Source organism: Salvelinus alpinus, chromosome 6, assembly GCF_045679555.1.
Source record: "Salvelinus alpinus chromosome 6, SLU_Salpinus.1, whole genome shotgun sequence".
NCBI lineage: Eukaryota > Metazoa > Chordata > Actinopteri > Salmoniformes > Salmonidae > Salvelinus > Salvelinus alpinus.
In genome coordinates this window covers 89,325,804-89,353,046 of record NC_092091.1, presented here as the reverse complement: position 1 = coordinate 89,353,046, position 27,243 = coordinate 89,325,804, and the positions used below count along the sequence as shown (strand labels likewise).

At 45.2% G+C, this 27,243-nt stretch overlaps 1 protein-coding gene across 2 annotated transcripts in view; it reads right to left on the bottom strand.

Moving 5' to 3' along the window:
- Positions 1-26,721, bottom strand: part of fip1l1b (FIP1 like 1b (S. cerevisiae)) — a 44,332-nt gene extending 17,611 nt beyond the window's left edge. The window contains exons 1-10 of one of the 2 annotated variants that reach the window (XM_071408294.1): positions 26,373-26,721; positions 25,855-25,906; positions 21,150-21,213; positions 20,672-20,778; positions 18,541-18,605; positions 16,401-16,511; positions 16,068-16,198; positions 7,216-7,334; positions 6,137-6,190; positions 5,260-5,359 (exon numbers count right to left, since the gene is read on the bottom strand). In XM_071408294.1, coding sequence (XP_071264395.1) covers positions 5,260-5,359; positions 6,137-6,190; positions 7,216-7,334; positions 16,068-16,198; positions 16,401-16,511; positions 18,541-18,605; positions 20,672-20,778; positions 21,150-21,213; positions 25,855-25,906; positions 26,373-26,463 — 894 coding nt within the window. In that variant the 5' untranslated portion in view covers positions 26,464-26,721. The remainder of the gene's footprint in view (positions 1-5,259; positions 5,360-6,136; positions 6,191-7,215; positions 7,335-16,067; positions 16,199-16,400; positions 16,512-18,540; positions 18,606-20,671; positions 20,779-21,149; positions 21,214-25,854; positions 25,907-26,372) is intronic. The other variant, XM_071408295.1, reaches the window with a different exon arrangement.
- Positions 26,722-27,243: the final 522 nt, after the last annotated feature.

Sequence of the window (27,243 nt, the reverse complement as noted above, 5' to 3'; positions counted from 1 at the left end):
TATATGTCCAATGGAATGGTTACATTGACCTCTATATTGACCCCTATATGTCCAATGGAATGGTTACATTGACCTCTATATTGACCTCTATACGTCCAATGGAATGGTTACATTGACCTCTATATTGACCTCTATACGTCCAATGGAATGGTTACATTGACCTCTATATTGACCTCTATACGTCCAATGGAATGGTTACATTGACCTCTATATTGACCTCTATACGTCCAATGGAATGGTTACATTGACCTCTATATTGACCTCTATACGTCCAATGGAATGGTTACGTTGACCTCTATATGTCCTTTCATGTGTTAGTGTCGTGTTGTCCCGACACCAGTATTACTACGATACCAGACTAAAAGGTCCTTTAAAAACCTACTTTATAGAAAGACGGTGTGCTTTAGCTTTCAAAATAAACTAATGTGACTCCGGGTGTCAACAGAAGGTTTTCATAACAGCAGGACTGTTTTCCTCAAGAAATTAAAGATGCGTTCCTGGAAGATTTAAAACTACCTAGATATTTATTTAGTTTTTAACTGACGTTTTGGACTCGATGTGTCAATGTATGGCTCATTATTTTATTTAAATTAATAATATATATTTTTCTGGTTTAGCTCACATAATATACACTGAGTTTACAAAACATTAAGACCAACTTCCTAATATTGAGTTGTGTGTGTGTGTGTACCAGGATGTTGTCTCTCTCAAGGTGTGTGTGTGTGTGTGTGTGTATGTGTGTGTGTGTGTGTGTGTGTGTGTACCTGGATGTTGTTTCTCTCCAGGTGTGTGTGTGTGTGTGTCTGTGTGTGTGTGTACCTGGATGTTGTTTCCCTCCAGGTGTGTGTGTGTACCTGGATGTTGTTTCTCTCCAGGTGTGTGTGTGTGTGTGTGTGTGTGTGTGTACCAGGATGTTGTTTCTCTCCAGGTGTGTGTGTGTGTGTGTGTACCAGGATGTTGTTTCTCTCCAGGTGTGTGTGTGTGTGTGTGTACCAGGATGTTGTTTCTCTCCAGGTGTGTGTGTGTGTGTGTGTGTACCAGGATGTTGTTTCTCTCCAGGTGTGTGTGTGTGTGTGTGTACCAGGATGTTGTTTCTCTCCAGGTGTGTGTGTGTGTGTGTGTGTACCAGGATGTTGTTTCTCTCCAGGTGTGTGTGTGTGTGTGTGTGTACCAGGATGTTGTTTCTCTCCAGGTGTGTGTGTGTGTGTGTGTGTGTGTACCAGGATGTTGTTTCTCTCCAGGTGTGTGTGTGTGTGTGTGTGTACCAGGATGTTGTTTCTCTCCAGGTGTGTGTGTGTGTGTGTACCTGGATGTTGTTTCTCTCCAGGTGTGTGTGTACCAGGATGTTGTTTCTCTCCAGGTGTGTGTGTGTGTGTGTGTGTGTGTGTGTGTGTGTGTGTGTGTACCAGGATGTTATTTCTCTCCAGGTGTGTGTGTGTGTGTGTGTGTGTGTGTGTGTGTGTGTGTGTGTACCAGGATGTTATTTCTCTCCAGGTGTGTGTGTGTGTGTGTGTGTGTGTGTGTGTGTGTGTGTGTGTGTGTGTGTGTGTGTGTGTGTGTGTGTGTGTGTGTGTGTGTACCAGGATGTTATTTCTCTCCAGGTGTGTGTGTGTGTGTGTGTGTGTGTGTGTGTGTGTGTGTGTGTACCTGGATGTTGTTTCTCTCCAGGTGTGTGTGTGTGTACCTGGATGTTGTTTCTCTCCAGGTGTGTGTGTGTGTGTGTACCTGGATGTTATTTCTCTCCAGGTGTGTGTGTGTGTACCTGGATGTTGTTTCTCTCCAGGTGTGTGTGTGTGTACCTGGATGTTGTTTCTCTCCAGGTGTGTGTGTGTGTACCTGGATGTTATTTCTCTCCAGGTGTGTGTGTGTGTACCTGGATGTTGTTTCTCTCCAGGTGTGTGTGTACCTGGATGTTATTTCTCTCCAGGTGTGTGTGTGTGTACCTGGATGTTGTTTCTCTCCAGGTGTGTGTGTGTGTACCTGGATGTTATTTCTCTCCAGGTGTGTGTGTGTGTACCTGGATGTTATTTCTCTCCAGGTGTGTGTGTGTGTACCTGGATGTTGTTTCTCTCCAGGTGTGTGTGTGTGTACCTGGATGTTGTTTCTCTCCAGGTGTGTGTGTGTGTACCTGGATGTTATTTCTCTCCAGGTGTGTGTGTGTGTACCTGGATGTTATTTCTCTCCAGGTGTGTGTGTGTGTACCTGGATGTTGTTTCTCTCCAGGTGTGTGTGTGTGTACCTGGATGTTGTTTCTCTCCAGGTGTGTGTGTGTGTACCTGGATGTTATTTCCCTCCAGGTGTGTGTGTGTGTACCTGGATGTTATTTCTCTCCAGGTGTGTGTGTGTGTACCTGGATGTTATTTCTCTCCAGGTGTGTGTGTACCTGGATGTTATTTCTCTCCAGGTGTGTGTGTGTGTACCTGGATGTTATTTCTCTCCAGGTGTGTGTGTACCTGGATGTTATTTCTCTCCAGGTGTGTGTGTGTGTACCTGGATGTTATTTCTCTCCAGGTGTGTGTGTGTGTACCTGGATGTTATTTCTCTCCAGGTGTGTGTGTGTGTACCTGGATGTTATTTCCCTCCAGGTGTGTGTGTGTGTACCTGGATGTTATTTCTCTCCAGGTGTGTGTGTACCTGGATGTTATTTCTCTCCAGGTGTGTGTGTGTGTACCTGTATGTTATTTCTCTCCAGGTGTGTGTGTGTGTACCTGGATGTTATTTCTCTCCAGGTGTGTGTGTGTGTACCTGGATGTTATTTCTCTCCAGGTGTGTGTGTGTGTACCTGGATGTTGTTTCTCTCCAGGTGTGTGTGTGTGTACCTGGATGTTATTTCTCTCCAGGTGTGTGTGTGTGTACCTGGATGTTATTTCTCTCCAGGTGTGTGTGTGTGTACCTGGATGTTATTTCTCTCCAGGTGTGTGTGTACCTGGATGTTATTTCTCTCCAGGTGTGTGTGTGTGTACCTGGATGTTATTTCTCTCCAGGTGTGTGTGTGTGTACCTGGATGTTATTTCTCTCCAGGTGTGTGTGTGTGTACCTGGATGTTATTTCTCTCCAGGTGTGTGTGTGTGTACCTGGATGTTATTTCTCTCCAGGTGTGTGTGTACCTGGATGTTATTTCCCTCCAGGTGTGTGTGTGTGTACCTGGATGTTATTTCTCTCCAGGTGTGTGTGTGTGTGTGTACCTGGATGTTATTTCTCTCCAGGTGTGTGTGTGTGTACCTGGATGTTATTTCTCTCCAGGTGTGTGTGTACCTGGATGTTATTTCTCTCCAGGTGTGTGTGTGTGTACCTGGATGTTATTTCTCTCCAGGTGTGTGTGTGTGTACCTGGATGTTGTTTCTCTCCAGGTGTGTGTGTGTGTACCTGGATGTTATTTCTCTCCAGGTGTGTGTGTGTGTACCTGGATGTTATTTCTCTCCAGGTGTGTGTGTGTGTACCTGGATGTTATTTCTCTCCAGGTGTGTGTGTGTGTACCTGGATGTTATTTCTCTCCAGGTGTGTGTGTGTGTACCTGGATGTTATTTCCCTCCAGGTGTGTGTGTGTGTACCTGGATGTTATTTCCCTCCAGGTGTGTGTGTGTGTACCTGGATGTTGTTTCTCTCCAGGTGTGTGTGTGTGTACCTGGATGTTATTTCTCTCCAGGTGTGTGTGTGTGTACCTGGATGTTATTTCTCTCCAGGTGTGTGTGTGTGTACCTGGATGTTATTTCTCTCCAGGTGTGTGTGTGTGTACCTGGATGTTATTTCTCTCCAGGTGTGTGTGTACCTGGATGTTATTTCCCTCCAGGTGTGTGTGTGTGTACCTGGATGTTATTTCTCTCCAGGTGTGTGTGTGTGTGTGTACCTGGATGTTATTTCTCTCCAGGTGTGTGTGTGTGTACCTGGATGTTATTTCTCTCCAGGTGTGTGTGTACCTGGATGTTATTTCTCTCCAGGTGTGTGTGTGTGTACCTGGATGTTATTTCTCTCCAGGTGTGTGTGTGTGTACCTGGATGTTGTTTCTCTCCAGGTGTGTGTGTGTGTACCTGGATGTTATTTCTCTCCAGGTGTGTGTGTGTGTACCTGGATGTTATTTCTCTCCAGGTGTGTGTGTGTGTACCTGGATGTTATTTCTCTCCAGGTGTGTGTGTGTGTACCTGGATGTTATTTCTCTCCAGGTGTGTGTGTGTGTACCTGGATGTTATTTCCCTCCAGGTGTGTGTGTGTGTACCTGGATGTTATTTCCCTCCAGGTGTGTGTGTGTGTACCTGGATGTTGTTTCTCTCCAGGTGTGTGTGTGTGTACCTGGATGTTATTTCCCTCCAGGTGTGTGTGTGTGTACCTGGATGTTGTTTCTCTCCAGGTGTGTGTGTGTGTACCTGGATGTTATTTCCCTCCAGGTGTGTGTGTGTGTACCTGGATGTTGTTTCTCTCCAGGTGTGTGTGTGTGTACCTGGATGTTATTTCTCTCCAGGTGTGTGTGTGTGTACCTGGATGTTATTTCCCTCCAGGTGTGTGTGTGTGTACCTGGATGTTGTTTCTCTCCAGGTGTGTGTGTGTGTGTGTACCTGGATGTTATTTCCCTCCAGGTGTGTGTGTGTGTACCTGGATGTTGTTTCTCTCCAGGTGTGTGTGTGTGTACCTGGATGTTATTTCTCTCCAGGTGTGTGTGTGTGTACCTGGATGTTGTTTCTCTCCAGGTGTGTGTGTGTGTGTACCTGGATGTTATTTCTCTCCAGGTGTGTGTGTGTGTACCTGGATGTTGTTTCTCTCCAGGTGTGTGTGTGTGTACCTGGATGTTATTTCTCTCCAGGTGTGTGTGTGTGTACCTGGATGTTGTTTCTCTCCAGGTGTGTGTGTGTGTACCTGGATGTTATTTCTCTCCAGGTGTGTGTGTGTGTACCTGGATGTTATTTCTCTCCAGGTGTGTGTGTGTGTACCTGGATGTTGTTTCTCTCCAGGTGTGTGTGTGTGTACCTGGATGTTGTTTCTCTCCAGGTGTGTGTGTGTGTGTGTACCTGGATGTTATTTCTCTCCAGGTGTGTGTGTGTGTACCTGGATGTTGTTTCTCTCCAGGTGTGTGTGTGTGTACCTGGATGTTATTTCTCTCCAGGTGTGTGTGTGTGTACCTGGATGTTATTTCTCTCCAGGTGTGTGTGTGTGTACCTGGATGTTATTTCTCTCCAGGTGTGTGTGTGTGTACCTGGATGTTGTTTCTCTCCAGGTGTGTGTGTGTGTACCTGGATGTTATTTCTCTCCAGGTGTGTGTGTGTGTACCTGGATGTTGTTTCCCTCCAGGTTGTGTCTTCGTCGTCCCTCCACTCTGCTGATGGTAGCAGTCCCTCCTCCAATCACGTCGATTGTACCGCTGGTCTTCCTGAACACAATCACACCGTACAACGCGAGTCATTTAGCAGACCATCTTCTCCACAACAACTTACAGGAGCTGTCACGGCTAAGTGCCTTGCTCAAGGGCACATGAGATGTTTCACCTCGTTGGCTCTGGGATTCGAACAAGCAACCTTTCGGTTACGGGCCCAATGCTCTTAAACCACTAGACTACCTGCCGTCTACTCAGTCATTAAAGCTGAGTTTACCGTCTATACTCTCTACCAACTAATACACAGCCACATGCAGAGAACGGGGTACCTTACCACCACAACACAGATCAGTGACAGGACACTAAAGTCAGAAAGGACAACACACAGCAGTACTAATACACATGATGTAGAATCTGTTATTACATGTCTATAACATGGCTACCACCTGTCACACACACACACACACACACACACACACACACACACACACACACACACACACACACACACACACACACACACACACACACACACACACACACACACACACACACACACGAGTCATCAATGTGCATACATCTGTTGCATTTAAATGTGTTCACTGTTGCCAAGGTGATGACTCCCGTTAAACTTAACGTTGCCGTGGTGACAACTGCTGGCTACCACGTTGTGCCCTTATGACGGGATGCAACTACGTCGTTTGTTACTAGTTTATCGGCTGAGGGAACGTAAAATTATAATTTTTTAATTTTTTTAAATAGCATCTGGAAAAGACACACTACTGTACATGGATGTAATCAGTGTGTTGTGTGAACAAGCCCCATCCCACTCACGTATAGTAGGACATGTCCTGGACGGGGGGAGCAGTCCACTGGGGGGGGGAGATCCTACCATCAGAGGGAGGGAGGGGAGGGAGAGGAGGAAACAGTTAGACCTCCCCTCACACACTCAGAGGAACTCATTCAGGTGTACAGTGAGAGGAGAACAAAAAAGGAAGCAAGCTTGTCTGTGTCCGCCTGTCTGCCTGTCTGTCCGTCTGTCTGTCTGCCCGTCTGTGTGTCTGCCTGTCTGTCTGCCTGTCTGTCTGTGTGTCTACTGCCAGACCGTATTTTGCCAAATCCTCTACCAGAGCTAATACATGAGTCTCTCTCATGTCTCTACCTGTCCTAGGCTAACCTCACCGTCTGTCTCTACCTGTCCTAGGCTAACCTCACAGTCTGTCTCTACCTGTCCTAGGCTAACCTTACCATCTGTCTCTACCTGTCCTAGGCTAACCTCACCGTCTGTCTCTACCTGTCCTAGGCTAACCTCACAGTCTGTCTCTACCTGTCCTAGGCTAACCTCACAGTCTGTCTCTACCTGTCCTAGGCTAACCTCACAGTCTGTCTCTACCTGTCCTAGGCTAACCTTACCGTCTGTCTCTACCTGTCCTAGGCTAACCTCACCGTCTGTCTCTACCTGTCCTATGCTAACCTCACCGTCTGTCTCTACCTGTCCTAGGCTAACCTCACCGTCTGTCTCTACCTGTCCTAGGCTAACCTCACCGTCTGTCTCTACCTGTCCTATGCTAACCTCACCGTCTGTCTCTACCTGTCCTAGGCTAACCTCACCATCTGTCTCTACCTGTCCTAGGCTAACCCCCACATCTGTCTCTGCCTGTCCTATGCTAACCTCACCGTCTGTCTCTACCTGTCCTAGGCTAACCTTACCATCTGTCTCTACCTGTCCTATGCTAACCTCACCATCTGTCTCTACCTGTCCTAGGCTAACCTCACCATCTGTCTCTACCTGTCCTATGCTAACCTCACCGTCTGTCTCTATCCGTCCTATGCTAACCTCATCGTCTGTCTCTACCTGTCCTAGGCTAACATTATGGCTCTTATTCATCTGAGGACCCGTGTACAGCTCTTACCTGGTAGTGTTCATGTTCATGGATGACTTGTAGAGACTGGCTGGAGTGGGGAAGTCAGGTTTGGACGTGTGGATGGGTAAACTCACTTCCTTCTCATTCCCTGTCCTGCCCTGCTGAACCTGAGGGGAGTAGAGTAGGACATCTTTAGGTTTATAACATCATCGTTAAATGGCTATCTTGGTTTTAAACAACTCTGGTTTATCTGTTTTACACTGATTATCATATGGCAATTCAATGAGACAGAGAAGGAAGGGAATTGAGATGTTGTATCTTAGTGATTTAGCTGGTAGTGGAGGAGGTGTTGTATCTTAGTGATTTAGCTGGTAGTGGAGGAGGTGTTGTATCTCAGTGATTTAGCTGGTAGTGGAGGAGGTGTTGTATCTCAGTGATTTAGCTGGTAGTGGAGGTGTTGTATCTCAGTGATTTAGCTGGTAGTGGAGGAGGTGTTGTATCTCAGTGATTTAGCTGGTAGTGGAGGAGGTGTTGTATCTTAGTGATTTAGCTGGTAGTGGAGGAGGTGTTGTATCTTAGTGATTTAGCTGGTAGTGGAGGAGGTGTTGTATCTTAGTGATTTAGCTGGTAGTGGAGGAGGTGTTGTATCTCAGTGATTTAGCTGGTAGTGGAGGAGGTGTTGTATCTTACAGTGATTTAGCTGGTAGTGGAGGAGGTGTTGTATCTTACAGTGATTTAGCTGGTAGTGGAGGAGGTGTTGTATCTCAGTGATTTAGCTGGTAGTGGAGGAGGTGTTGTATCTTAGTGATTTAGCTGGTAGTGGAGGAGGTGTTGTATCTTAGTGATTTAGCTGGTAGTGGAGGAGGTGTTGTATCTCAGTGATTTAGCTGGTAGTGGAGGAGGTGTTGTATCTCAGTGATTTAGCTGGTAGTGGAGGAGGTGTTGTATCTTACAGTTATTTAGCTGGTGGTGGAGGAGGTGTTGTATCTTAGTGATTTAGCTGGTAGTGGAGGAGGTGTTGTATCTTAGTGATTTAGCTGGTAGTGGAGGAGGTGTTGTATCTTAGTGATTTAGCTGGTAGTGGAGGAGGTGTTGTATCTCAGTGATTTAGCTGGTAGTGGAGGAGGTGTTGTATCTCAGTGATTTAGCTGGTAGTGGAGGAGGTGTTGTATCTTAGTGATTTAGCTGGTAGTGGAGGAGGTGTTGTATCTCAGTGATTTAGCTGGTAGTGGAGGTGTTGTATCTCAGTGATTTAGCTGGTAGTGGAGGAGGTGTTGTATCTCAGTGATTTAGCTGGTAGTGGAGGAGGTGTTGTATCTTAGTGATTTAGCTGGTAGTGGAGGAGGTGTTGTATCTTAGTGATTTAGCTGGTAGTGGAGGAGGTGTTGTATCTTAGTGATTTAGCTGGTAGTGGAGGAGGTGTTGTATCTCAGTGATTTAGCTGGTAGTGGAGGAGGTGTTGTATCTTACAGTGATTTAGCTGGTAGTGGAGGAGGTGTTGTATCTTACAGTGATTTAGCTGGTAGTGGAGGAGGTGTTGTATCTCAGTGATTTAGCTGGTAGTGGAGGAGGTGTTGTATCTCAGTGATTTAGCTGGTAGTGGAGGAGGTGTTGTATCTTAGTGATTTAGCTGGTAGTGGAGGAGGTGTTGTATCTTAGTGATTTAGCTGGTAGTGGAGGAGGTGTTGTATCTCAGTGATTTAGCTGGTAGTGGAGGAGGTGTTGTATCTCAGTGATTTAGCTGGTAGTGGAGGAGGTGTTGTATCTTACAGTTATTTAGCTGGTAGTGGAGGAGGTGTTGTATCTTAGTGATTTAGCTGGTAGTGGAGGAGGTGTTGTATCTTAGTGATTTAGCTGGTAGTGGAGGAGGTGTTGTATCTTACAGTTATTTAGCTGGTAGTGGAGGAGGTGTTGTATCTTAGTGATTTAGCTGGTAGTGGAGGAGGTGTTGTATCTTAGTGATTTAGCTGGTAGTGGAGGAGGTGTTGTATCTCAGTGATTTAGCTGGTAGTGGAGGAGGTGTTGTATCTCAGTGATTTAGCTGGTAGTGGAGGAGGTGTTGTATCTCAGTGATTTAGCTGGTAGTGGAGGAGGTGTTGTATCTCAGTGATTTAGCTGGTAGTGGAGGAGGAGTTGTATCTCAGTGATTTAGCTGGTAGTGGAGGAGGTGTTGTATCTCAGTGATTTAGCTGGTAGTGGAGGAGGAGTTGTATCTCAGTGATTTAGCTGGTAGTGGAGGAGGAGTTGTATCTCAGTGATTTAGCTGGTAGTGGAGGAGGTGTTGTATCTCAGTGATTTAGCTGGTAGTGGAGGAGGAGTTGTATCTCAGTGATTTAGCTGGTAGTGGAGGAGGTGTTGTATCTCAGTGATTTAGCTGGTAGTGGAGGAGGAGTTGTATCTCAGTGATTTAGCTGGTAGTGGAGGAGGTGTTGTATCTTAGTGATTTAGCTGGTAGTGGAGGAGGTGTTGTATCTCAGTGATTTAGCTGGTAGTGGAGGAGGTGTTGTATCTTACAGTGATTTAGCTGGTAGTGGAGGAGGTGTTGTATCTTACAGTGATTTAGCTGGTAGTGGAGGAGGTGTTGTATCTTAGTGATTTAGCTGGTAGTGGAGGAGGTGTTGTATCTCAGTGATTTAGCTGGTAGTGGAGGAGGTGTTGTATCTCAGTGATTTAGCTGGTAGTGGAGGAGGTGTTGTATCTTAGTGATTTAGCTGGTAGTGGAGGAGGTGTTGTATCTCAGTGATTTAGCTGGTAGTGGAGGAGGTGTTGTATCTCAGTGATTTAGCTGGTAGTGGAGGAGGTGTTGTATCTCAGTGATTTAGCTGGTAGTGGAGGAGGTGTTGTATCTTAGTGATTTAGCTGGTAGTGGAGGAGGTGTTGTATCTTACAGTGATTTAGCTGGTAGTGGAGGAGGTGTTGTATCTTAGTGATTTAGCTGGTAGTGGAGGAGGTGTTGTATCTTAGTGATTTAGCTGGTAGTGGAGGAGGTGTTGTATCTTAGTGATTTAGCTGGTAGTGGAGGAGGTGTTGTATCTTAGTGATTTAGCTGGTAGTGGAGGAGGTGTTGTATCTTACAGTGATTTAGCTGGTAGTGGAGGAGGTGTTGTATCTCAGTGATTTAGCTGGTAGTGGAGGAGGTGTTGTATCTCAGTGATTTAGCTGGTAGTGGAGGAGGTGTTGTATCTTACAGTTATTTAGCTGGTAGTGGAGGAGTTGTTGTATCTCAGTGATTTAGCTGGTAGTGGAGGAGGTGTTGTATCTCAGTGATTTAGCTGGTAGTGGAGGAGGTGTTGTATCTCAGTGATTTAGCTGGTAGTGGAGGAGGTGTTGTATCTCAGTGATTTAGCTGGTAGTGGAGGAGGTGTTGTATCTCAGTGATTTAGCTGGTAGTGGAGGAGGAGTTGTATCTCAGTGATTTAGCTGGTAGTGGAGGAGGTGTTGTATCTCATTGATTTAGCTGGTAGTGGAGGAGGAGTTGTATCTCAGTGATTTAGCTGGTAGTGGAGGAGGAGTTGTATCTCAGTGATTTAGCTGGTAGTGGAGGAGGTGTTGTATCTCAGTGATTTAGCTGGTAGTGGAGGAGGAGTTGTATCTCAGTGATTTAGCTGGTAGTGGAGGAGGTGTTGTATCTCAGTGATTTAGCTGGTAGTGGAGGAGGAGTTGTATCTCAGTGATTTAGCTGGTAGTGGAGGAGGTGTTGTATCTTAGTGATTTAGCTGGTAGTGGAGGAGGTGTTGTATCTCAGTGATTTAGCTGGTAGTGGAGGAGGTGTTGTATCTTACAGTGATTTAGCTGGTAGTGGAGGAGGTGTTGTATCTTACAGTGATTTAGCTGGTAGTGGAGGAGGTGTTGTATCTCAGTGATTTAGCTGGTAGTGGAGGAGGTGTTGTATCTTAGTGATTTAGCTGGTAGTGGAGGAGGTGTTGTATCTTAGTGATTTAGCTGGTAGTGGAGGAGGTGTTGTATCTCATTGATTTAGCTGGTAGTGGAGGAGGAGTTGTATCTCAGTGATTTAGCTGGTAGTGGAGGAGGAGTTGTATCTCAGTGATTTAGCTGGTAGTGGAGGAGGTGTTGTATCTCAGTGATTTAGCTGGTAGTGGAGGAGGAGTTGTATCTCAGTGATTTAGCTGGTAGTGGAGGAGGTGTTGTATCTCAGTGATTTAGCTGGTAGTGGAGGAGGAGTTGTATCTCAGTGATTTAGCTGGTAGTGGAGGAGGTGTTGTATCTTAGTGATTTAGCTGGTAGTGGAGGAGGTGTTGTATCTCAGTGATTTAGCTGGTAGTGGAGGAGGTGTTGTATCTTACAGTGATTTAGCTGGTAGTGGAGGAGGTGTTGTATCTTACAGTGATTTAGCTGGTAGTGGAGGAGGTGTTGTATCTCAGTGATTTAGCTGGTAGTGGAGGAGGTGTTGTATCTTAGTGATTTAGCTGGTAGTGGAGGAGGTGTTGTATCTTAGTGATTTAGCTGGTAGTGGAGGAGGTGTTGTATCTCAGTGATTTAGCTGGTAGTGGAGGAGGTGTTGTATCTCAGTGATTTAGCTGGTAGTGGAGGAGGTGTTGTATCTTACAGTTATTTAGCTGGTAGTGGAGGAGGTGTTGTATCTTAGTGATTTAGCTGGTAGTGGAGGAGGTGTTGTATCTTAGTGATTTAGCTGGTAGTGAAGGAGGTGTTGTATCTTACAGTTATTTAGCTGGTAGTGGAGGAGGTGTTGTATCTTAGTGATTTAGCTGGTAGTGGAGGAGGTGTTGTATCTTAGTGATTTAGCTGGTAGTGGAGGAGGTGTTGTATCTTAGTGATTTAGCTGGTAGTGGAGGAGGTGTTGTATCTCAGTGATTTAGCTGGTAGTGGAGGAGGTGTTGTATCTTACAGTTATTTAGCTGGTAGTGGAGGAGGTGTTGTATCTCAGTGATTTAGCTGGTAGTGGAGGAGGTGTTGTATCTTACAGTGATGTAGCTGGTAGTGGAGGAGGTGTTGTATCTTACAGTGATTTAGCTGGTAGTGGAGGAGGTGTTGTATCTTAGTGATTTAGCTGGTAGTGGAGGAGGTGTTGTATCTCAGTGATTTAGCTGGTAGTGGAGGAGGTGTTGTATCTCAGTGATTTAGCTGGTAGTGGAGGAGGTGTTGTATCTTAGTGATTTAGCTGGTAGTGGAGGAGGTGTTGTATCTTAGTGATTTAGCTGGTAGTGGAGGAGGTGTTGTATCTCAGTGATTTAGCTGGTAGTGGAGGAGGTGTTGTATCTCAGTGATTTAGCTGGTAGTGGAGGAGGTGTTGTATCTTACAGTTATTTAGCTGGTAGTGGAGGAGGTGTTGTATCTTAGTGATTTAGCTGGTAGTGGAGGAGGTGTTGTATCTTAGTGATTTAGCTGGTAGTGAAGGAGGTGTTGTATCTTACAGTTATTTAGCTGGTAGTGGAGGAGGTGTTGTATCTTAGTGATTTAGCTGGTAGTGGAGGAGGTGTTGTATCTTAGTGATTTAGCTGGTAGTGGAGGAGGTGTTGTATCTTAGTGATTTAGCTGGTAGTGGAGGAGGTGTTGTATCTCAGTGATTTAGCTGGTAGTGGAGGAGGTGTTGTATCTTACAGTTATTTAGCTGGTAGTGGAGGAGGTGTTGTATCTCAGTGATTTAGCTGGTAGTGGAGGAGGTGTTGTATCTTACAGTGATGTAGCTGGTAGTGGAGGAGGTGTTGTATCTTACAGTGATTTAGCTGGTAGTGGAGGAGGTGTTGTATCTTAGTGATTTAGCTGGTAGTGGAGGAGGTGTTGTATCTCAGTGATTTAGCTGGTAGTGGAGGAGGTGTTGTATCTCAGTGATTTAGCTGGTAGTGGAGGAGGTGTTGTATCTTACAGTTATTTAGCTGGTAGTGGAGGAGGTGTTGTATCTTAGTGATTTAGCTGGTAGTGGAGGAGGTGTTGTATCTTAGTGATTTAGCTGGTAGTGAAGGAGGTGTTGTATCTTACAGTTATTTAGCTGGTAGTGGAGGAGGTGTTGTATCTTAGTGATTTAGCTGGTAGTGGAGGAGGTGTTGTATCTTAGTGATTTAGCTGGTAGTGGAGGAGGTGTTGTATCTCAGTGATTTAGCTGGTAGTGGAGGAGGTGTTGTATCTCAGTGATTTAGCTGGTAGTGGAGGAGGTGTTGTATCTTAGTGATTTAGCTGGTAGTGGAGGAGGTGTTGTATCTCAGTGATTTAGCTGGTAGTGGAGGAGGTGTTGTATCTCAGTGATTTAGCTGGTAGTGGAGGTGTTGTATCTCAGTGATTTAGCTGGTAGTGGAGGAGGTGTTGTATCTTAGTGATTTAGCTGGTAGTGGAGGAGGTGTTGTATCTTAGTGATTTAGCTGGTAGTGGAGGAGGTGTTGTATCTTAGTGATTTAGCTGGTAGTGGAGGAGGTGTTGTATCTCAGTGATTTAGCTGGTAGTGGAGGAGGTGTTGTATCTTACAGTGATTTAGCTGGTAGTGGAGGAGGTGTTGTATCTTACAGTGATTTAGCTGGTAGTGGAGGAGGTGTTGTATCTCAGTGATTTAGCTGGTAGTGGAGGAGGTGTTGTATCTTAGTGATTTAGCTGGTAGTGGAGGAGGTGTTGTATCTTAGTGATTTAGCTGGTAGTGGAGGAGGTATTGTATCTCAGTGATTTAGCTGGTAGTGGAGGAGGTGTTGTATCTCAGTGATTTAGCTGGTAGTGGAGGAGGTGTTGTATCTTACAGTTATTTAGCTGGTAGTGGAGGAGGTGTTGTATCTTAGTGATTTAGCTGGTGGTGGAGGAGGTGTTGTATCTCAGTGATTTAGCTGGTAGTGGAGGTGTTGTATCTTAGTGATTTAGCTGGTAGTGGAGGAGGTGTTGTATCTTAGTGATTTAGCTGGTAGTGGAGGAGGTGTTGTATCTTAGTGATTTAGCTGGTAGTGGAGGAGGTGTTGTATCTCAGTGATTTAGCTGGTAGTGGAGGAGGTGTTGTATCTTACAGTTATTTAGCTGGTAGTGGAGGAGGTGTTGTATCTCAGTGATTTAGCTGGTGGTGGAGGAGGTGTTGTATCTCAGTGATTTAGCTGGTAGTGGAGGTGTTGTATCTTAGTGATTTAGCTGGTAGTGGAGGAGGTGTTGTATCTTAGTGATTTAGCTGGTAGTGGAGGAGGTGTTGTATCTTAGTGATTTAGCTGGTAGTGGAGGAGGTGTTGTATCTTAGTGATTTAGCTGGTGGTGGAGGAGGTGTTGTATCTCAGTGATTTAGCTGGTAGTGGAGGAGGTGTTGTATCTCAGTGATTTAGCTGGTAGTGGAGGAGGTGTTGTATCTTAGTGATTTAGCTGGTAGTGGAGGAGGTGTTGTATCTTAGTGATTTAGCTGGTAGTGGAGGAGGTGTTGTATCTTAGTGATTTAGCTGGTAGTGGAGGAGGTGTTGTATCTCAGTGATTTAGCTGGTAGTGGAGGAGGAGTTGTATCTCAGTGATTTAGCTGGTAGTGGAGGAGGTGTTGTATCTTAGTGATTTAGCTGGTAGTGGAGGTGTTGTATCTCAGTGATTTAGCTGGTAGTGGAGGAGGTGTTGTATCTTACAGTGATTTAGCTGGTAGTGGAGGAGGTGTTGTATCTCAGTGATTTAGCTGGTAGTGGAGGAGGAGTTGTATCTTAGTGATTTAGCTGGTAGTGGAGGAGGTGTTGTATCTCAGTGATTTAGCTGGTAGTGGAGGAGGTGTTGTATCTTAGTGATTTAGCTGGTAGTGGAGGAGGTGTTGTATCTTACAGTGATTTAGTTGGTAGTGGAGGAGGTGTTGTATCTTACAGTGATTTAGCTGGTAGTGGAGGAGGTGTTGTATCTTAGTGATTTAGCTGGTAGTGGAGGAGGTGTTGTATCTTACAGTGATTTAGCTGGTAGTGGAGGAGGTGTTGTATCTTACAGTGATTTAGCTGGTAGTGGAGGAGGTGTTGTATCTCAGTGATTTAGCTGGTAGTGGAGGAGGTGTTGTATCTCAGTGATTTAGCTGGTAGTGGAGGAGGTGTTGTATCTCAGTGATTTAGCTGGTAGTGGAGGAGGTGTTGTATCTTAGTGATTTAGCTGGTAGTGGAGGAGGTGTTGTATCTTAGTGATTTAGCTGGTAGTGGAGGAGGTGTTGTATCTTAGTGATTTAGCTGGTAGTGGAGGAGGTGTTGTATCTTACAGTGATTTAGCTGGTAGTGGAGGAGGTGTTGTATCTTAGTGATTTAGCTGGTAGTGGAGGAGGTGTTGTATCTCAGTGATTTAGCTGGTAGTGGAGGAGGTGTTGTATCTTACAGTGATTTTGCTGGTAGTGGAGGTGTTGTATCTTACAGTGATTTAGCTGGTAGTGGAGGAGGTGTTGTATCAGTGATTTAGCTGGTGGTGGAGGAGGTGTTTTATCTTACAGTGATTTAGCTGGTAGTGGAGGAGGTGTTGTATCAGTGATTTAGCTGGTAGTGGAGGAGGTGTTGTATCTTACAGTGATTTAGCTGGTAGTGGAGGAGGTGTTGTATCTTACAGTGATTTAGCTGGTGGTGGAGGAGGTGTTGTATCTTAGTGATTTAGCTGGTAGTGGAGGAGGTGTTGTATCTTAGTGATTTAGCTGGTGGTGGAGGAGGTGTTGTATCTTAGTGATTTAGCTGGTAGTGGAGGAGGTGTTGTATCTTAGTGATTTAGCTGGTGGTGGAGGAGGTGTTGTATCTTAGTGATTTAGCTGGTAGTGGAGGATATGTTGTATCTCAGTGATTTAGCTGGTAGTGGAGGAGGTGTTGTATCTTACAGTGATTTAGCTGGTAGTGGAGGAGGTGTTGTATCTTACAGTGATTTAGCTGGTAGTGGAGGAGGTGTTGTATCTTAGTGATTTAGCTGGTAGTGGAGGAGGTGTTGTATCTTACAGTGATTTTGCTGGTGGTGGAGGAGGTGTTTTATCTTACAGTGATTTTGCTGGTAGTGGAGGAGATGTTAACGACCTCCAGGCCCATCCTCAGCCTCTTCTGTTTGTCACAGTAGCCCTTCCACGTGTCCTCGTTGAACCCATAGTTAAAGTAGTCAGACAGGTCAGCACCTACACACACACAGAGAGAGAGAAAGACAGACAGGTCAGCACCTACAGACACAATCGTTTATTTTTTACAAACTCCTACCAAGCCTCTCAGTGTAAAAGTGGACCAATCAGAAATGTAACCCCCCAGCCTCTTCTGTTTGTCACAGTAGCCCTTCTGATTGGTCCACATACTGTGTCTGTCAGAAGACACAGTAACACGTACCTGGTTTCCTCCAGGGTTTCTCCTCGAATGTCTCCATGTCCACCTCCACCACTGGGACTCCATTGATGTTGCCCGGGGCCTCCAGATCCACACCCTTCAACTTGTTCCCTACTAGAGAGAATAGAAACCAAACCACCACATAGAAAATAAACCATTTAGAATATCGACCAGTAATATACAGAGGACAATTTAGTACATCAATCAAAAATTTAAAACAACAATATCTACATTTATACCATCTAGTTCCACTTAACCGCCCCTGACACGGCGATGGGAATCGACACCTATGGTGGTGGGAATGGACACCTATCAAGACACGGCGATGGGAATGGACACCTATCGAGACACGGCGGTGGGAATGGACACCTATCGAGACACGGCGGTGGGAATGGACACCTATCGAGACACGGCGGTGGGAATGGACACCTATCGAGACACGGCGGTGGGAATGGACACCTATCGAGACACGGCGGTGGGAATGGACACCTATCGAGACACGGCGGTGGGAATGGACACCTATCGAGACACGGCGGTGGGAATGGACACCTATCGAGACAAGGCGGTGGGAATGGACACCTATCCAGACACGGCGGTGGGAATGGACACCTATCCAGACACGGCGGTGGGAATGGACACCTATCGAGACACGGCGGTGGGAATGGACACCTATCGAGACAAGGCGGTGGGAATGGACACCTATCCAGACACGGCGGTGGGAATGGACACCTATCGAGACACGGCGGTGGGAATGGACACCTATCGAGACACGGCGGTGGGAATGGACACCTATCGAGACACGGCGGTGGGAATGGACACCTATGGTGGTGGGAATGGACACCTATCCAGACATGGCGGTGGGAATGGACACCTATGGTGGTGGGAATGGACACCTATCAAGACACGGCGGTGGGAATGGACACCTATCAAGACACGGCGATGGGAATTGACACCTATCCAGACACGGCGGTGGGAATGGACACCTATCAAGACACGGCGGTGGGAATGGACACCTATCCAGACACGGTGGTGGGAATGGACACCTATCGAGACACGGCGGTAAGAATGGACACCTATCAAGACATGGCGGTGGGAATGGACACCTATGGTGGTGGGAATGGACACCTATCCAGACACGGTGGTGGGAATGGACACCTATCGAGCCACGGCGGTGAGAATGGACACCTATCCAGACACGGCGGTGGGAATGGACCCCTATCCAGACACGGCGGTGGGAATGGACCCCTATCCAGCCACGGCGGTGGGAATGGACACCTATCGAGACACGGCGGTGGGAATGGACACCTATCCAGACACGGCGGTGGGAATGGACCCCTATGGTGGTGGGAATGGACACCTATCAAGACACGGAGGTGGGAATGGACACCTATGGTGGTGGGAATGGACACCTATCAAGACACGGCGGTGGGAATGGACACCTATGGTGGTGGGAATGGACACCTATCCAGACACGGCGGTGGGAATGGACACCTATCCAGACACGGCGGTGGGAATGGACACCTATCCAGACATGGCGGTGGGAATGGACACCTATGGTGGTGGGAATGGACACCTATGGTGGTGGGAATGGACACCTATGGTGGTGGGAATGGACACCTATCAAGACACGGCGGTGGGAATAGACACCTATGGTGGTGGGAATGGACACCTATCCAGACACGGCGGTGGGAATGGACACCTATCCAGACACGGCAGTGGGAATAGACACCTATGGTGGTGGGAATGGACACCTATCAAGACACGGCGGTGGGAATGGACACCTATCCAGACACGGCGGTGGGAATGGACACCTATCCAGACATGGCGGTGGGAATGGACACCTATCCAGACACGGTGATGGGAATGGACACCTATCAAGACACGGCGGTGGGAATGGACACCTATCAAGACACGGCGATGGGAATGGACACCTATCCAGACACGGCGGTGGGAATGGACACCTATCCAGACACGGCGGTGGGAACGGACACCTATCGAGACACGGCGGTGGGAATGGACACCTATCAAGACACGGCGATGGGAATGGACACCTATATTAGCCTGTACTATACATTTCCCACTACATGTAGGCCTATGTAAAATCAGGTGCATAGAACAGGTGATGGACAGAACACTACAGTACCTGTTCCATAGGGTCTGGCTCCCGCTGTCTTTATGTTCAGGTTAACAGGAGCCACTCCATACGTTCTACAACAACAAACCAGACATGTCAACAACAACAACACACAATTTAACGCTACAGCGTCAAAGGCTGTGAAATACAATACATGAATTCAGGCTCATCAGCTGTACTTGAAACCCCTTATCTGGGAATAATAAGGACAGATCGGCTTAGACATTGCGGTGAACTATCCCTTTAAAGACATTACGGGTGAACTATCCCTTTAAAGACATTACGGGTGAACTATCCCTTTAAAGACATTACGGGTGAACTATCCCTTTAAAGAACGTAGGGTGAACTATCCCTTTAAAGAACGTAGGGTGAACTATCCCTTTAAAGACATTACGGGTGAACTATCCCTTTAAAGACATTACGGGTGAACTATCCCTTTAAAGACATTACGGGTGAACTATCCCTTTAAAGACCGTAGGGGTGAACTATTCCTTTAACATTACGGGTGAACTATCCCTCTAATGACCGTAGCTAGCATTAAACTTATCTTATAAAAAACAATCAATCTTAACATAATCACTAGTTAACTGCACATGGTTGATGATATTACTAGTTTAACTAGCTTGTCCCTGCGTTGCAAATATTCAATGCGGTGGCTGTTAATTTATCATCGAATCACAGCCTACTTTGCCAAACAGGTGACGATTTAACAAGCGCATTCGAGAAAAAAGCACTGTCGTTGTACCTAACCATAAACATCAATGCCTTTCTTTAAAAAAATTAAACCTGCATATTTAGTTAAAAGAAATTCATGTTTTATTTATTTTTTATTTTACCTTTTTTCTCCCCAATTGGTAGTAGTTACAGTCTTGTCTCATCGCTGCAACTCCCGTACGGACTCGGGAGAGGCGAAGGTCGAGAGCCACGCGTCCTCCGAAACACAACCCAACCAAGCCGCACTGCTTCTTGACACAATGCACATCCAACCCGGAAGCCAGCCGCACCAATGTGAGGGCCAATTGTGCGCCGCCCCATGGGCCTCCTGATCGCGGCCGGCTGCGACCGAGCCTGGGCTCGAACCCAGAACCACTGCGCCACCCGGGAGGCCCCAAAAATTCATGTTAGCAGGCAATACTAACTAGGGAAATTGTGTCACTTCTCTTGCGTTCTGTGCAAGCAGAGTCAGGGTATATGCAGCAGTTTGGGCCGCCTGGCTCGTTGCGAACTGTGTGAAGACCATTTCTTCCTAGCAAAGACCGTAATTAAATTGCCCGATTTTTACATAATTATGACATAACACTGAAGGTTGTGCAACGTAACAGAAATATTTAGACGTACGGATGCCACCTGTTCGATAAAATACAGAACGGTTCCGTATTTCACTGAAAGAATAAACGTTTTGTTTTCGAAATGATAGTTTCCGGATTTGACCATATTAATGACCTAAAGCTCGTATTTCTGTGTGTTTATTATATTATAATTAAGTCTATGATTTGATATTTGATAGAGCAGTTTGACTTAGCGGTGGTAGGCAGCAGCAGGCTCGTAAGCATTCATTCAAACAGCACTTTCCTGCGTTTGCCAGCAGCTCTTAGCAATGCATCAAGCATTGAGCTGTTTATGACTTCAAGCCTATCAATTCCCGAGATTAGGCTGGCGATACTAAAGTGCCTATAAGAACATCCAATAGTCAAAGGTATATGAAATACAAATGGTATAGAGAGATATAGTGCTATAACTACAACCTAAAGCTTCTTAACTGGGAATATTGAAGACTCATGTTAAAAGGAACCACCAGCTTTCATATGTTCTCATGTTCTGAGCAAGGAACTTAAACGTTAGCTTTCTTACATGGCACATATTGCACTTTTACTTTCTTCTCCAACATTGTGTTTTTGCATTATTTAAACCAAATTGAACATGTTTCATTATTTACTTGAGCCTAAATAGATTTTTATTTATGTATTATATTAAGTTAAAATAAAAGTGTTCATTCAGTATTGTTGTAATTGTCATTATTCCAAATACATATATACAAATCGGCCAATTAATCGGTATCGGCTTTTTTTTGGTCCTCCAATAAATCGGAATCGGAGTTGAAAAATCATAATCGGTCGACCTCTACTTTAAAGACACGTACGTGTACTGTGGGGCTCCGGTCTTGATGTCTCCGATGGTGACGCGAACATCATCGTCATCATCGTCACTGTCGCTATCACTGTCATCATCATCTCCTGGCTCCTTCTCCTGAGAGAGAGAGAGAGAGAGAGAGAGAGGGGATAGAGAGAGAGATAGAGAGAGAGAGAAAGAGAGGGTAGGAGAGAGAGAGAGATGGAAAGAGAGAGAAGGGGGAGGAGAGAGAGAGGAGTGATAGAGAGGGAAAGAGAGAGAGAGGGGATAGAGAGGGAAAGAGGGAATAGAGAGGGAGAGGTAAGGGGGATAGGGAGAGAGATGGAAAAAGAGGGGGGGAAAGAGAGAGAAGGGGGAGGAGAGAGAAACAAACAGACAGAGACAGAAACCGGATCAGAACCCATCTCTTCTACACATAACATAGTAGGGCCTGGAGCACTATAGGGGGATATGGTGCCACTTGGGACACACTGGAGAAGAGGTCTTACCTGAGCTTCCACTCCGTTGCCCGTAGTAGCTGCCTCATCTGACTCCGTAGCAGGAACAGGAGCACTGAGGGTGGAAATATCACCAACACATTCAGACTGAGGGTGTAAATATCACCAACACATTCAGACTGAGGGTGGAAATATCACCAACACATTCAGACTGAGGGTGTAAATATCACCAACACATTCAGACTGAGGGTGTAAATATCACCAACACATTCAGACTGAGAGTGGAAATATCACCAACACAGTCAGACTGAGGGTGTAAATACCACCAACACATTCAGACTGAGGGTGTAAATATCACCAACACATTCAGACTGAGGGTGTAAATATCACCAACACATTCAGACTGAGGGTGTAAATATCACCAACACATTCAGACTGAGGGTGTAAATATCACCAACACATTCAGACTGAGGGTGTAAATATCACCAACACATTCAGACTGAGGGTGTAAATATCACCAACACATTCAGACTGAGGGTGTAAATATCACCAACACATTCAGACTGAGGGTGTAAATATCACCAACACATTCAGACTGAGGGTGTAAATATCACCAACACAGACTGAGGGTGTAAATATCACCAACACATTCAGACTGAGGGTGTAAATATCACCAACACAGACTGAGGGTGTAAATATCACCAACACATTCAGACTGAGGGTGTAAATATCACCAACACAGACTGAGGGTGTAAATATCACCAACACATTCAGACCGAGGGTGTAATTACCACCAACACATTCAGACTGAGGGTGTAAATACCACCAACACATTCAGACCGAGGGTGTAATTACCACCAACACATTCAGACTGAGGGTGTAATTACCACCAACACATTCAGACTGAGGGTGTAAATACCACCAACACATTCAGACTGAGGGTGTAAATACCACCAACACATTCAGACTGAGGGTGTAAATATCACCAACACATTCAGACTGAGGGTGTAAATATCACCAACACATTCAGACTGAGGGTGTAAATATCACCAACACATTCAGACTGAGGGTGTAAATATCACCAACACATTCAGACTGAGGGTGTAAATATCACCAACACATTCAGACTGAGGGTGTAAATACCACCAACACATTCAGACTGAGGGTGTAAATACCACCAACACATTCAGACTGAGGGTGTAAATATCACCAACACATTCAGACTGAGGGTGTAAATACCACCAACACATTCAGACTGAGGGTGTAAATATCACCAACACATTCAGACTGAGGGTGTAAATATCACCAACACATTCTGACTGAGGGTGTAAATACCACCAACACATTCAGACTGAGGGTGTAAATACCACCAACACATTCAGACTGAGGGTGTAAATATCACCAACACATTCAGACTGAGGGTGTAAATATCACCAACACATTCAGACTGAGGGTGTAAATATCACCAACACATTCAGACTGAGGGTGTAAATATCACCAACACATTCAGACTGAGGGTGTAAATATCACCAACACATTCAGACTGAGGGTGTAAATACCACCAACACATTCAGACTGAGGGTGTAAATACCACCAACACATTCAGACTGAGGGTGTAAATATCACCAACACATTCAGACTGAGGGTGTAAATATCACCAACACATTCAGACTGAGGGTGTAAATATCACCAACACATTCAGACTGAGGGTGTAAATATCACCAACACATTCTGACTGAGGGTGTAAATACCACCAACACATTCAGACTGAGGGTGTAAATATCACCAACACATTCAGACTGAGGGTGTAAATATCACCAACACATTCAGACTGAGGGTGTAAATACCACCAACACATTCAGACTGAGGGTGTAAATATCACCAACACATTCAGACTGAGGGTGTAAATATCACCAACACATTCAGACTGAGGGTGTAAATATCACCAACACATTCAGACTGAGGGTGTAAATATCACCAACACATTCAGACTGAGGGTGTAAATATCACCAACACATTCAGACTGAGGGTGCAAATATCACCAACACATTCAGACTGAGGGTGTAAATATCACCAACACAGTCAGACTGAGGGTGTAAATATCACCAACACATTCAGACTGAGGGTGTAAATATCACCAACACAGTCAGACTGAGGGTGTAAATACCACCAACACATTCAGACTGAGGGTGTAAATATCACCAACACATTCAGACTGAGGGTGTAAATACCACCAACACATTCAGACTGAGGGTGTAAATATCACCAACACATTCAGACTGAGGGTGTAAATACCACCAACACATTCAGACTGAGGGTGTAAATATCACCAACACATTCAGACTGAGGGTGTAAATACCACCAACACATTCAGACTGAGGGTGTGAATATCACCAACACATTCAGACTGAGGGTGTAAATACCACCAACACATTCAGACTGAGGGTGTAAATACCACCAACACATTCAGACTGAGGGTGTAAATATCACCAACACATTCAGACTGAGGGTGTAAATATCACCAACACATTCAGACCGAGGGTGTAAATATCACCAACACAGACTGAGGGTGTAAATATCACCAACACATTCAGACTGAGGGTGTAAATATCACCAACACATTCAGACTGAGGGTGTAAATATCACCAACACAGACTGAGGGTGTAAATATCACCAACACATTCAGACTGAGGGTGTAAATACCACCAACACATTCAGACTGAGGGTGTAAATATCACCAACACATTCAGACTGAGGGTGTAAATACCACCAACACATTCAGACTGAGGGTGTAAATATCACCAACACAGTCAGACTGAGGGTGTAAATATCACCAACACATTCAGACTGAGGGTGTAAATATCACCAACACATTCAGACTGAGGGTGTAAATACCACCAACACATTCAGACTGAGGGTGTAAATACCACCAACACATTCAGACTGAGGGTGTAAATATCACCAACACATTCAGACTGAGGGTGTAAATATCACCAACACATTCAGACCGAGGGTGTAAATATCACCAACACAGACTGAGGGTGTAAATATCACCAACACATTCAGACTGAGGGTGTAAATATCACCAACACAGACTGAGGGTGTAAATATCACCAACACATTCAGACTGAGGGTGTAAATATCACCAACACATTCAGACTGAGGGTGTAAATATCACCAACACATTCAGACTGAGGGTGTAAATATCACCAACACATTCAGACTGAGGGTGTAAATATCACCAACACATTCAGACTGAGGGTGTAAATATCACCAACACATTCAGACTGAGGGTGTAAATATCACCAACACATTCAGACTGAGGGTGTAAATATCACCAACACAGTCAGACTGAGGGTGTAAATATCACCAACACATTCAGACTGAGGGTGTAAATATCACCAACACAGTCAGACTGAGGGTGTAAATATCACCAACACAGTCAGACTGAGGGTGTAAATACCACCAACACATTCAGACTGAGGGTGTAAATATCACCAACACATTCAGACTGAGGGTGTAAATACCACCAACACATTCAGACTGAGGGTGTAAATATCACCAACACATTCAGACTGAGGGTGTAAATACCACCAACACATTCAGACTGAGGGTGTAAATATCACCAACACATTCAGACTGAGGGTGTAAATACCACCAACACATTCAGACTGAGGGTGTAAATACCACCAACACATTCAGACTGAGGGTGTAAATACCACCAACACATTCAGACTGAGGGTGTGAATATCACCAACACATTCAGACTGAGGGTGTAAATACCACCAACACATTCTGACTGAGGGTGTAAATACCACCAACACATTCAGACTGAGGGTGTAAATATCACCAACACATTCAGACTGAGGGTGTAAATATCACCAACACATTCAGACCGAGGGTGTAAATATCACCAACACAGACTGAGGGTGTAAATATCACCAACACATTCAGACTGAGGGTGTGAATATCACCAACACATTCAGACTGAGGGTGTAAATATCACCAACACATTCAGACTGAGGGTGTGAATATCACCAACACATTCAGACTGAGGGTGTAAATACCACCAACACATTCAGACTGAGGGTGTAAATATCACCAACACATTCAGACTGAGGGTGTGAATATCACCAACACATTCAGACTGAGGGTGTAAATATCACCAACACATTCAGACTGAGGGTGTGAATATCACCAACACATTCAGACTGAGGGTGTAAATACCACCAACACATTCAGACTGAGGGTGTAAATATCACCAACACATTCAGACCGAGGGTGTAAATATCACCAACACAGACTGAGGGTGTAAATATCACCAACACATTCAGACTGAGGGTGTAAATATCACCAACACATTCAGACTGAGGGTGTAAATACCACCAACACATTCAGACTGAGGGTGTAAATACCACCAACACATTCAGACTGAGGGTGTAAATATCACCAACACATTCAGACTGAGGGTGTAAATATCACCAATACATTCTGACTGAGGGTGTAAATACCACCAACACAGACTGAGGGTGTAAATATCACCAACACAGACTGAGGGTGTAAATATCACCAACACATTCAGACTGAGGGTGTAAATACCACCATCACATTCAGACTGAGGGTGTAAATATCACCAACACAGACTGAGGGTGTAAATATCACCAATACATTCTGACACATCCTGTAGACAACAGAGAAAGTTGAGACGACTCAGTAACAGGCTTAGACACAAACGGGTGGAGGGCGAGGAAGTCACCTGACAGCAGCGGTTAGTTTGGCCTCTTCTTCATCAGCTCTCTCATCATCATCTAGAAGGGAAACGACCATTCATTAACTAACGGTAAAATGTAAACAATAAAGTCATAGATTACAATATCTCACGTGACCTAGTTATATAACGTACATAGCTAGCTAGCCACGTTTGTTGGTTCAGAAGATCAATGCAAACGAACCATTCATATCCAATGCTTCTTCCCGTCCATTGTATTTTTCCACATACCGGTACCTAGATAACTACAAGCTGAGCAAAGTGCAAATCTTTGGTGCATTCCTGAAGGATATGCTGTAGCGTTAGTGAGCCGGCTTGACGTTTACAGTACGCTAGGCCAACACATGCAGCACCACGGCTTATGCTTTAGCAAGCTAGCTACAGCAACTACTGTGCTAAATAGGTAGCACCTGTGCTAACGATTTGTAGTTGTAGCTAGTTGCATGTGGCTTAGTTATAACTGGAACAACTTAGCTAATGTTTTATTCATTGTAACACCTCTTTACCTCCGTAGAGCCACTCTTCTTCCTCGTCTCCGCCATCTCCCGCACTCGCGTCCGCCGGGGTTGTTTTGTCTACCGCCTCTTCCGCAGACATCTTCTTTAACAAGCGGTAAGAAAGTGCCTTTCACGAAGATCGCAACTCTTGTTTTCCAGCTAGCTAGCTAGCTAACGAAACAACCCGGATAGTAGTAAATGCACACGACCAATATTTTGTTGTTGTTAAAACAGCAGAAGTCGTCATAAATTATTGCACTATCTTGAAGCGCGGAAAATATCCACTTCATACATTTTGATTTCGACGAGCTAGCGGTGGACGGTGTGCCCGGAAGTAATCCTTCAACAGAGGGCAAACAAACTGTCTTCCTATTGGTCTAGCGAGAATCTGTCCCCGGACGTCGAAAATCGAACGGTTCATGCGCATTTTGGCCCGCGATGTCGAATGGAGTAACGTTTTAAAGACACAAGAGGGCGAAATAACTTAAATTATATTTTCTGGGGGGGGGGGGGGTTTATTATTGAAGGACAATGTAGCAGACCACTCCCTGGAATACATCTACTTGCTATTTTGTTCATCACAACAATTATGTGTTGATACATACACCATTGGTGACTACATTGTGGACAACTATTCTGCAAATTTTTGTATACACTATACCCGTATGCTAATCATGAATACACTTCTCATAGCGTCCCACACAATCATTTCAACCAACACAATATACAATGTCCATTAAATACCCAAACTACATAATTTTCTTCAAAATAGGCGTGTATCATCATGTCTACTGAGCACACAACAGCAGTCCAGTCCATCTGTAGTGATAGACAGCCGATGGCCACTTTAAAATGTCCTGATTGGTGTTGTGGTTTTGTA